Below are 13,223 nucleotides of genomic sequence, written 5' to 3'. Positions count from 1 at the left end.
CACTCATCTCACATAACTCCAGACGTGATTAATCTGGCGAAGGATAATTCAGTTTATTTGTTCACTTTTCCGGCACACAACACTCACATCCTACAGCCATTGGACGTTGGTGTCTATAAGTCCCTTAAGCACCATTGCAATGATAGCGTGAAGGATCATATGAAAAATCATCCGATAGAAAAACCAGACAGAACCAATATTCACTCCATGTTAAATCCGGCTCATTTCAAATCATTCACATCCAGTAATATACAAAATGCTTTCAAAAAATGTGAGATTTTCCTTTTTGTAAGGATGCTGTAAGCCCAGACGCAATGGCACCTTCTCGTTTAACAGAAGAAAAATTACAAGTGCTGATGAAATTGTAATGGCTGATCAAAACATTGAAGATGTGTTGCCTATTCCGAAGCCTATTGAAAAAACGAAAACCACAACCAAAAGAAAAGAAAGAAAGTCCGACTCGTCAGCAAAATGTTTAAATGATATAGAGATCATCAGTCATGCATCTACTTCAACAGAGGCTATTAAAAAAGAAAAGAACAGCCAAAACAAAGAAAAATCAAACAGAAACGCCAGAAAACTAAAAAATACTGATGAAGATTGGATCTGTGGTGCATGTGGATTAACATATTCTCATAATGCAAAACAGAAGAATGGGAAAAAATTGGTACAGTGTTCTTATTGCATTCGTCCATATCATAACGATTGCTTGAACATTGCACCAGACGATGATGAACTTTACATCATGTGTGACGAGTGTTCACATATAATTTATTAATTTAACCATTAAATTAATTTAATTATTCAATTAATTAATCAATCTGTAGATAAAAATACCAATGTCAGTATCTCTTTCATCTATAAATAAATATTTTCGCTGATTTCATTTTTATTCTAGTTGTCACGATATTACCTTGCCAGTATCACGGTATTAACTGTGCTTGTCACGATATTACCAAACTTTTTCGTTTCAAATAAAATTGTAAAAAAAAAGAATAGTTATTATGTTTATAAAGTCCATTTAATGTTCATCATTAAGGTGAAGCTTGGCCATTTACTTTACATATTTCACATTTTTAATAATATGCAGGTTTACAGTTATATATAGTACTTTGTAATGCCAGCGCTCCATTGGCACGCAAGTCAGACGATTTACAGTCTTCGGACTTTTTTTTCGCGTGGAGCACCCCAGATCTGCAGACTTTTTAATCCGCAGACCAGGCTCGCTGGATTTCAAACATGTTTGATATTTTTGCCAGACTTCGTCAGTCGATCACTATGCGAATTCGATTTGTCATTAATACGCAATCATTCGGACCGGAAAAAAATCTGTAATTGTTTTAAACATTTTTATTGATTAATTTGTTAATTTACACATTATAAAATGAGAGATTTACAATTAATTTTTTTATTTGTATTTATGAAATTCATAAAATAAATCGTAAAACTTGTGTTGTTTTCACTGCTATATTATTTTATGCAAGTCTACATATAAATAACACAAAATTATTGGATAATCGGAAGACATTACGAGAATCATAACTTTTCACTTTTGACAGCTCGACTTTTTTATTCGTTCGTTGATCAGTAGCAGAGCATAGACAAATCGGACGATTTATTGTCCTCGGACTTTTGGCTCGCCAATGGAGCGCTGGCATAAAATCTATCACGATAATACATCACCTTACCCTACACACACCGATTTTTTTTTAAATAATAATGCCCTCTTTGCTACGAAATATAGTATGTGATTTTTTTTATAGTTTATGGTAATTGGTAAAAAAAATCAACTTGTCTATTGATTGGGTGACGTCACAAATGTCAAACAGTATTATGTTTTTTCAAACTTCAAACAAAACCACAATAAAATGGACATAAAAATCGAACCGGAGGACCAGGCACCCGATTCCGAAGCTCACAAATTCCACGAAGACTTGCCTATGAAGAACCGATACATTCAGGAGACCGATTCCTCACAATTATGCATCAAACAGGAGTACAACACCAATGCAGAGGTTATATTTCGATGTTGATAATAATTATTATAAACAACTTTTTCCACAGCGAGACGTTTCAGTGAGAATTCGTACACAAAAGTTACATTAACAATAAAAACATAATCAAAATATTATATTATTGTAATCTTGTTTAGTGACTTCTTTTAATATTCAAATTTTAATATTTTGACTATTTCATGATAGATTCATCTGTCAGTGAGCGCAGTGTTGCCAACCGAACTATAATTATAGTACATTTTGGTCGTACTATTAAAAAAGTATAGTACCTATGTCAAGAATACCACAATTTTGAAAAATGGAATTTATTGAATTCGCCGGTTGTGCAAATATTCCACATTGCTTATTTCATTGCTTTTAAAAGTTGTCTATATTGTCGATGTTTAAAGTTCCGTAAAATGTCCGTACTTCAATAACAGCAAATCGTAATAACGTGAAGCGATGGACGTAGTAAGTATAATCTATATAATATAAATAATATAAGATCTCAGTGTGCGAAATTAGTCTATGGACGTAGTCTTGCGTTGTATACCTACTCTAAAAAAACTAACGTGACAGTTAATGAAGGCGGCCGGTGTTGGCATTTTTCGTTCGTAAGAAGTGTTGTAATATAGCAGGGCATCGGAATTTCTCGAATTCTCCGTTATGTTTATGTGACAAACAAAAAACTTACATTTTCCACACGTCCTATAATTTTTGCCGATGTCTTGGACCGCCTACTATAATTCGATGACAAAAAGATAGCTGAATTCCAAAATGGCGACTGACAGATAAAGATGACGGAGAACCAGTAAAAAGCACCCAAAGTTGTTTTTTTGTTTTCGTTTCAAAATATAGTAAATATGCTGCTGATGCCCGCATGAGATTTTATAACTTTCTTTTTAGACCAAACCAAACCTAACCTAACCAAACCAAATAGCGCCTGTACACATGCATGGATTTATTGGAGACAATAGTGCATGTTTTAAATAATCATTTCAATAACTGTTTACACATAAAAGTGCTGACTGTCTCTCCAATCTCATTCTTCAAGAGTAAGCAAGACGCGAGGTTGTCATTTTATACTACTATCTGACAGGTCGTATTGAAAATCGGTTAAGCTCAAAATGAGTAATTTGTTTTTTTACCTACTATCGCTCTACTGTGCAAGCGCAGATCGAAAATAATCTTACTTGCGCGCAATAAATCATCACATTGATTAATGACATCCATTGATTAATGCACGCAATCTTGCCAACTGCAAGATAATACATGTTTCCCCATACATTTTCTTACTGTGCACAGTACTTCCATGCACGTGTAAACAGGGTATAATGCCTCAATGACATTGAGCTACTTTACAAGCTGCTTGTTGGCAAATTTAAAAGCGGACATGTCAGCTAGTGCGATTGTGATGATGACACACAAAACTTTAATTTGAAACCGTAATTTTTGGTACTATTTTGACAGGACATATTGAGTAGTTCGTTTTTTTACCGGGAGGTCGCTACTATGGCTCTACTGCGCAGACGCAGTAGGCCCACACGCCAGCGTGTAGCATGTAAAGTTGATCGGCTTTCAACTTTTCTCGGTACATTGTTTACAATCTGCTTGTTAGTTTGTTCGATGATGACATTGGGCGTGTTTACAAGCAGATTGTAAATTCGCCAACAAGCAGCTTGTAAAGTAGCTCAATGTCATCGAGGCTTAACCTACCCCAACCTAATATAACCTAATATTATAATCTCCATCATCAAAATGTATGAACATTTCAAATTTTAAATTAACAATTATTGGATCGAAAAGCATCTGCGCCGAAAGATAAAGGTATTTAATAAAATTGTCTACATAGAATAAACTGTTTTCGTTAAAAAAAATTATTAAAGCTCATGCTAAAATTTGTAAAATTGTATTGTAAAAAAATATGGTTAATGATATATTATATCTCTCTAAGACAGAGGTTACCAGACTTTTCTGGTTCACAGTACCACCTCGATGTGTCAAGATTCTTCCACGGTGCCCTGAACCGAAGACAACTGGCTTTTTTTAGCTGTTATCGCCAAAGTAATTTCTCCCATCCAAATCCGAAGCCGTGTAAATCCTGTGAACCAGCAGCGAAGGGTGGAGGTAGGCTATTAATATCCGCCATAAATAGTGCACATTAAACTTTGTTAGTCATACGTATTTGTTTCTATTGAATTAAGACTACAATTTACAGATGGTGTTGGTTAGTTTTTAAAAGTCAACTAAACCCTGCCTCAACCGAACCATAGTAGTTTGGGTATACTAGGGGCAATGACATTAATGGACAACGCACTCAATATAGTAGCTAGCAAGTAAATTCGCGCATAGCGACATTCGCACATGTATCGGTAGACATCACGCAATTTCCATTATGCTATATCACCTTTATTGTAATGGCGTTAGAACAGTGTTTCTAGTGTCAATGTTCATTTGAGCGAAACCGTTCGAACCGAACTATTCGGCAGACCCGACAAAAAGCATCGGGAATTTATAGCAATATCACCTTTATTGTAATGGCGTTAGAACAGATTATGCCATTCGGCAGACCCAACAAAAAAGTGAGTGTCATTTTATTTACAGATGTCTCGTCCATATTAATGTCATTGACATGGGGCGATATGACAAAATTCTGTAAACTTCTTCATTCATACTTATTTGTTTTCGTGGGACTAAGAATATATATTACAAATATTGTTGGTTTCATTTTTTTAAATTCATTAAGCCCTGCCTAACCAAACTATAATATGTAGATAAGGAATATTATTCTATCTATAAAATATCCAAAGTTATGTATGATTTAATTGCATAATTTTATATATTTCATAGATAGATGAGTATTTTTTTTTTTGACTATTGTCTATTGTGGCTTGGTTTTCGCAGGGTTTAATTGAATTTTAAAAACTAACCATCACCGTCTGTTAATTATTGTAGTCTTATTTTAATGAAAACAAATACGTATTACTGAAAAAGTTTAGCGTGTACCATTTATGGCAAATCTTAACAGCCTACCTCCACCCTTCGCCACTGCCGTGAACCACCCGGTGCACACACTTTGGTAAGTAGGTATAATCCAAACTGATTAAAACACTGTTATAAATCTGGTCTATGGCTTTTCAGGCTCGATTTACTCCGGGTGTCCAGATTAAAGCCGAATTCGACCAACAACCTATAGACAACGAAAATTATGCTTCGTCTGAAGAATTTGAGGGATACTCAAACACAGCATTACTTGGAAATGGTTCAGAGGTACATGAATTGTTAATTTCTAAAACTGTTTTTATTGAAACAGTTTTGCTATCCAATCAGTCTCCGACTGACGTGTAAATGCAACACTGAAGCGGCCGATTGAAACCAAAACGGAGACAAGACATGATGGATTGGTACTGTTCGGTTAAAGCGGATACAGCGGAAAACGCATTTTGAAAATAGCCGATAAACTGGATTATTTGTTAGTTTGGGTTAGTTTAGGTTGGGTTAGGTTAGGTTAGATTTGGTTAGGTTAACCTAACAAATAATCCAGTTAATCGGCTATTTTCAAAATGCGTTTTCCGCTGTATCCGCTTTAACCGAACAGTACCGATGGATTTTTTATCAGTTTTCGTATCCGTTTTTAATTGACGTGTAAATTAATATGTGAAACGGTGGTGAAATTCTGTCGATCCCAAAGACTAAGGTGGGCTGGACACGTTGAGAGAATGCCTGAGCACAGGACGCCAAAAATCATGACCAAATGGATCCCACAGTGGAAACGGCCTAGGGGCAGACCAAAGAAGAGGTGGGCTGACTGTATCGAAGAGGACTGGAGAAAGATGGGGAGGGCTGGAGACTGGAGAGGAGCAGCCAGGGAAAGGAGCGTGTGGAGGACAATTGTAGAGGAGGCCAAATCCCGCCCCGGGATGTAGTGCCGAGAAAGAAGAAAGAAGAGGAAGAAATTAATATGTTGCCGTATTTTTAATACTACTTTTCTAATTTTGATTTAAATATTATAATTTATTTAAATATAGGTACTGCATTTCACCAACCAATATGCTTAGAAAGTAATTATAAAAATAATATTCATTTTTAGTGGATAAAAAATATCTAAACATACACCGCCGATTCCGAACTGACCTGGCAACTGAAACCTCGACTGAATGGACAACTGATTGTCTAAAAAGACCTTAACATGAGAAAAAACAAGACATGTCGCACCGTGAGTGTAAAACCAAGGCTTCTGCAAAAGACATATTTCGGATATATTAGGGTTTGGAGTCTTCGTTTTGTTAGGAGAAATAGTTCTAAAAAAAAACCTCAATATTTGATTTATATCCACATTATATTGCATGTTCTTTCAGTGACTTCACTTTTACATTATCAAGTTCACGACTTTTGCAGTTGTTTTGCATTTAATCTCGAAATTGAAAAATTTGCAGATGCCTTGGTTTTACACTGACAGTGCGATAATGACATATTAGTATACATCTTTCCTACAAAGTCTATCGACTGTTGAGACAGCTCTCAATGATACCCCAAACGCTTCATTTACGATATTAAAATTTTTTTTAGATTTTAAAATATATAATATACATTATAACACTACAACAGGCCAAGAGGTCTAATGACAGTACTGTAGTGAAGTAGTAGTGTATTTTAGTAATGGAATTAAAACAATCACAAACACTCAGGCTTTGAGAATAATCACATAAATTGATTGCACACCTGTTCACTTAAGCTAGGGTTTCCTAAGAAAGCGGTACCGTTATGTAGCGGTGGTTAACGTCACTAAAATATTGTTTATGCATACCAGATGGCGTTTGTTTCCTAGAGAGCGTTGTTTGTGAATAGTGGTGCCGTCATAGCAGAATAAACAGTCATTGAACGTGTTTCCTATATAGCGGTGACCGTTTTAAAATAAAAAATTAGTGTAAATACTGCAAACGTAATTTGGACCATTGAAAATGATGAAATATTGATTGATTTTGTAAGATATAATGAAGCTTTATGTAATATAAATAGCAAAGACTATACTAGAAAATCCCAGTTAAAACAAAATAACATAACGTATACAATAAGACACTGTCACGGAATGGTTCGGGGTCACGACCGGAGTCAGACAGGGTTGTGTCTTTGCACCGTTTCTCTTCATCATTCTCTTTGACTTCATACTACGGAAGTCAATACCACCTGACCGAGGCATAAATGTTACCCCCACGGTGAAGCTATGCGACCTGGAATACACTGATGACGCTGTCCTATTCGACGACTCAATCGAGGGCATTCAAGAGACAATCGACAGGTTGCATAACAAGTCCTCTCGCGTTGGTTTGAAAATCAACGCGAAAAAAACCAACGTCTTGTGTAATAGCACCTGTCCTGATCCAGATTTCCCTCTGATTAGCGACGGAGCGTCGACAACTTCAAGTACCTGGGGGTACGGGTACATCACGGGAGATGGCATTTTGCAGAAAGAGCTCGCTATCCGAATGGGAATGGCTGGAGCAACATTCAACTCGATGCGGAATGTCTGGGACTCATGATTGTACTCGATCATAACCAAATGCCGCCTATTCGACGCTTGCATTCTGACGGTGCTGCTTTACGGTAGCGAATCATTGCACCTTATGAAGGCTCAGAGCAACCGTATACTGAGCTTCGAAAACAGATGTTTGCGACGAATACTGGGTGTGCGGTGGTATGACTTCAGGAGCAACGAGGAGATAAGAGAATGCACCAAGCAGCCTCTCATCACCTGGCTTGCCTCTTCTTCAAGCCCACCGGATTCCGGTGTCCTGGAAGGCCGCTAAATACAATCTACCGAGTGTATACGGCGGAGCTACAGGATGCTGGTTTCACCTGGAATGAAGCAAGAAGACTGGCGAGCAACAGGGATTCTTGGAGGCGCCGCGTGGTGTCCATATGCTCCAGTTAATGGGCGGATATGGCCAAAGAATACAATAAAGTATAATTTCTTATGTGATTCAGTACATAACCAAACAATACTGATGTTAAGCGAAAGTATTGCCTGAATTTTTCCTCATCGCAGTACAGGCAGCGACGCACTAAAATTTGAAATGCACCCTCTGTAGCACAATTTCTAAATATCTCGCTCTCTTCCAAACTACAGTTTTCGTCTTCCGATGACTCCTGATCTTCCAAATATAGTAATAATGATACATCTAGATCGTTCATTCTCCACCGCAATACGCTCACTGACCGTTGTCCGTCTTTTTTTAAGTTTACATCTCTGGTTATCGTTCTTACAGCCGTTGTCTTGCGTCCGCCGCATCACGTCATGTTACGGCCGCTACATAACGGCACCGCTTTCTTATTAAACCCTAGATTTAATAAACACAGGTTCATCTATATTTCTTTGATGAATCGTAAGAATCATTTTAGACCCAGACTCCATTTAAAGAATGTTGAAAATATTTATATGGAATTTATAATTGCGTATTTAATATTTTCGACCAGTGATCCCCAACCTTTTTATCGCCGCAGACCGGTCAACGTTTGATAATTTTACCGCGGCCCGCTGAGGGGACGTTGATTGTTTATATTTTAGTTTGTTTTGATTTAATAATTTTAATTTAATTGTATTTAAACATGCCTTCAAAATAAAATACAATTACACCAAAAAATTAATATAAAGTGATTTAACATTTTAACTCACTAGAACGCTAAATCAATGAGAATCCTGAGCTTGTTTCTTTGCAACAAGACGGTTCCATCTGGGGGTAATAGGAGACAATGACACCCGAAGTTTGTTGCTTATGTCCAGTTTATTCCGTTGTTTTGTTTTGGTTGCTGTCATTGCAGAAAACCCCGCTTCACAGAGATAGGATGTCGGTAATGGCAATAGGGATTTAAGTGCTGTGGTGGCAATCTACGGTTAACCTCTCATCCATGGAAAGTCGCATAAACCCGAGAGAAATACACCACAGTAAATAAAGTGGAAATAATTTAATGTTCCTTGGACAGCCCGGTATCATTTGATCCACGGAACGGTACCAGTCCGCGGAACGGGGGTTGGGGACCACTGTTCGTGATGATTTACTCAGCTTTTTGGTCACCAATACATTTGCATTCATTCAATTTTAAGCACCACAATTACAAAATACTAACTTACTAATTTTATTTCTTTTCTTAGGTCTATGTTAAACCTGAATTTGATATAAAGACAGAAATCAACTGCACGTTTGAAACCAATATACCTGAAAACCTTTCCTATTATAAAAATGACGAGACCTCAACGATTGATCACAATTCCGAGGTAAGTTTAGTTTATACCATCTTACGTTTTCTCTTGCTCTACAGCCCGGGATAGCATTGACTACCTATTATTTTTTAAATGAATAATCACATATAATAGCCAGTTTACATGTGTATGGTTTTACTGGCAACAATACACATTGTCGCGATCTTAACGATAAAAGTTGTTGAAAAGCATGTTGCAAGATTGTATGCATAGAACAAAGAGTTAAGCAGCTTCTGTACCTGTCAGAAAAAATACCAACAACACTGTGCAGAGCATTTAGACAATTATCAATTTTCACAACTAGTCAAATACCACCATACAATGACAACAAGGCGTCCCGCTTACACTTGAAGAATGAAATTTATGAATCAACACTTTTGCGTGTAAACAATTATTATCGCGATAGTTTAATTTACACGATATTGGTGCCATTAAATCCATGCATGTGTACAGGCGCTATAACCCTGAGAGATGCGTGCGAAGTTTATGTATACAAGGCAATAGACTTCAAATCAGAACACGAGTCGCTATTTTGTTTTTAAGCCTGCCAATAGAAGAATAAAATAATGAATTTATTACCAATATTACCACGCGTACAATCAATATTATTTCTAATACTGAATGCGTATAAGACCGTTATATGGTTGTATATTAAAGACCGTCCAACCTTTTTGGGTGGTATAGTACTGAGATAAAATTCATTTCTAAATAAAACACGGTTCTTGTCGGCTTACAGGAAGCCAGCGGCAAAGAAATTTTGAAATTATCTGATATACTGGATTATTTGTTACATTTGGTTATGTTAGGTTAGGTCTTCATTCTTGAATTTATGAATTTTGCCAAAATTGGCGCGGTTCCCGCCTGGCTTCCTGTAAACCGACTTGTACCTAAAACACTTGCAAAATACGTAATAAAAACTACCGAAATACAATGGAAAAACAGTAGAAGTAGGTATGTAATTAAATTAGACATACAGAACAATGCGTAATTTTTTCATCTCTTTCCGATAAGAAAGCTGTGCTACAGTGAAATGTAATATATTGGAACCCTGATCTACCATTCTCGCATAAATCGTTTTCCCGCATGGATCATTCATTTTTGAAAGTCCCGTTAAACACCCATAAGAACAATGTTAAATAACCCCGCATTAACCGTTACCCGATATATCGTTTTACTCGATATATCATCTAAATATTATAATATCACGTCACATATAAATTATCCTGATTGACCATTTTTGTTGAATATATTTCATTTCGCTGTCGTAGAATTGTTTATGATCCATTGTTTGCAAATATTATAGTCCCTTCACAAATATTATCCCGATTGACCGTTTTTTTTTAATATTTTACCACGTTTTTCTTAGCTCGTATTCTTGTTTATTTTGGTGGTTGTTTATCCAGTACAAATCTTACAATCGATTTTTAACTAACTTCCCGACTAGCTAGACATTTGAAACTTTTAGAATATACCATAACACGATGCCAATGCATTCTTTTAATACTTTTAGCCATCTTTAAGCAGAATTGAATTCATTTTCAGTTAATTCTCTTTTGTATGAAAAGTTATTTTGGACGAAATCCGTAATCCAATCCACTATTATAGATTCCTAAGGGGGTGGTCCGAGCAATTAAATTATTAATATATACGTGCGTTACTATGGAAATCAAAATTTTAAAACATTTTAGTATTCTATATTTGTTAGTTGCAAAATAGCAAAAAAATGATTTGTTGACAATTGCCTTATTTGTCCTAAATTATTAATACATAGAATTCTCAAATATATAAGATTCAACAGAAAATTTAAAAACATTGTATATGAAAAGTTCTTTTTATCTTGTAATTATTTCATTTCACTTTCGTTGAATTGTTTATGATACTTTTTATTATGCTTTGTTTGTCACAGATCTGTCAGCGCTTAATCTCGCCTGACCTTTCAATGATTCAGTTGCATTGCTTTGTTTGGTATCACGAATTTTTATATGTCGCAACTAAAATGCAAATGTAAGTTTTTTTTTTTTTTAAAAAATATATATATATCCTGCATTTATCGGTTTTTTTTAGGGTCCCTTGAAAATCGTAGAATCAGGGTTTCACTGTACATACAATTTATGTGTAATCGTATAAGACTGCTATCTCAATTCCAAATTGTTTAATTATGACACATTCCATTTATAGTGCGAAAACATCTTCTTGGCTACGTGTTAAAACTGTGCACTAACATGCTCTGCCCATTTTTAACCGCACTTCCATTATAAACTAACAAGCTCCTCCCATTTAGTAGACAATAACACCTAGAAGCGTAGCCAAGAAGATGTTTTCGCACAGTAATCATTGTTTTAAATTATTTTTTCAGATAAACATTGGCGGTAAGCAGAATGAGTTTTGTAATAATAACCCTACATACCAACTTGACAATGAAAAAAATAGCCGCGATAATATTATAACAATTCAAGAAAACAATGTCAAAACAGAATTTCCCGACTTAGAACCTATTACACCCATCGACGAGCCTGGCACTTCGAACCCGGCAATTAGTTCTAATGTAAAATTTTGGAAATGCGACTTATGCAGTTATAAATCCTTGATAGAACAAGAAACAAAAGAACACAAATTGACGCACGTCGGTCAAAGGTACTTCAAGTGTGACGTCTGTTTAAAGACTTGCACCAGCGGAGCTCGTCTGAGGACGCACAGATCCATCCACAATGAGGAAAAACCTTTCAAATGTGATCAATGTCCGTATCAATGCAAGCAATCATATTATTTAAACGATCACAAAAAAATTCACAGCGGAGTTAAAAATTTTAAATGCGACATATGCCCTTTTCAATGTAATCAGTTGAGAAATTTAAACAAACATAAATTAATACATAGTGAATTAAAGCCGTTTAAATGTGAGTTATGCCCTTTTGAAAGTCGGCAGTTAGGTCATTTGAAGAGTCATAAATTAATTCACAGCGGAGATAAGCCTTATCAATGTGACGTATGTTCCTTTCAGTGCAGGCAGTCAAGTCATCTGCGCACTCACAAAATGATACATACCAAATATAAACCGTACAAATGTGACTTATGCCCTTTTGGAAGTCGGCAATTAGTCCAGTTGAAGACGCATAAATTGATACATACCAATGAAAAACCGATAAAATGCGACATGTGCCCTTTTGCGTGCCGACAAACGAGTCATTTGAGAACACACAAAATGATCCACAGCGAAGAAAAGCCTTATAAATGTAACACGTGCAGCTTCGAATGCAGACACGCGAGTCAATTACGAACTCACAAAATGACTCACACGGGCGAGAAACCGTACAAATGCGACCAATGCTCATTCGCCTGCAAGCAGACGAGTCACTTAAAAACACATAAATTGCAGCACACTCACGAAAAACCTTTCAAATGCGACCTGTGCCCTTTTGAATGTAAGCAAACGGGTAATTTGAAAAAGCATAAGTTGGTTCATGTCGAAGAGAAGCCTTTCAAATGTGAGTTGTGCCCTTTTGAAAGTCGGCAGCTGGGGCACATGAGATCTCATAAGCGTGTTCATCATCAGCACGAAAAAACGGTTGACTGTAAAGTTTCTTCGAAATGATTAACCTGAATTAGCTAATAGACATTCCCCAGTTCTTACCATTCCCGTGGGACATCCTCTATTGAAAGTAGGCAACTGGATCATGTCTCACAAAAAGGCACGTTATAATTAGTAATTATTAGCGAATTTTGTATATTTTTGTAAAAAATATTTATTTGTAAATAGATTTATTTATACAGTATAACTTAAAATAATTAGTTTGTTTTTTTATGTATGATAAAATATTTTAAAACAGATTAAAATATTTCAATTGGAGTTATCTGCTTCATTGACCATGTCGCCCCTTAATTGAAGCATATTATGGTCATCACATGGCAGTGGCGAAGAGTGTGGAGGTAGACTGTTAATATACACCATAAATAGTGCACACTTAACTTTG

At 36.0% G+C, this 13,223-nt stretch overlaps 1 protein-coding gene across 2 annotated transcripts; it reads left to right on the top strand.

The window, feature by feature from the left end:
* The first annotated feature begins 1,806 nt into the window (after positions 1-1,806).
* Positions 1,807-12,986, top strand: LOC147077256 (uncharacterized). 2 transcript variants are annotated; one of them, XM_085940782.1, is made up of 5 exons: positions 1,807-2,015; positions 5,136-5,264; positions 9,145-9,267; positions 11,159-11,256; positions 11,609-12,638. In XM_085940782.1, the coding sequence occupies exons 1-5, from the start codon at positions 1,869-1,871 to the stop codon at positions 11,610-11,612; spliced, it is 501 nt and encodes a 166-aa protein (XP_085796908.1). In that variant the 5' UTR covers positions 1,807-1,868; the 3' UTR covers positions 11,613-12,638. The 2 variants fall into 2 exon arrangements, with proteins under 2 accessions (XP_085796908.1, XP_085796907.1); XM_085940781.1 differs by lacking the exon at positions 11,159-11,256 and having other exon boundaries at positions 11,609-12,986.
* The last annotated feature ends 237 nt before the right edge of the window (positions 12,987-13,223 follow it).

This window comes from Rhyacophila brunnea, unplaced genomic scaffold (assembly GCF_057557595.1).
Source record: "Rhyacophila brunnea isolate RB1 unplaced genomic scaffold, BYU_Rbru_1.0 scaffold_13, whole genome shotgun sequence".
Lineage (NCBI taxonomy): Eukaryota > Metazoa > Arthropoda > Insecta > Trichoptera > Rhyacophilidae > Rhyacophila > Rhyacophila brunnea.
The sequence above is the reverse complement of the archived record's forward strand: the minus strand, read 5'-3'. Positions and strand labels throughout refer to the sequence as shown.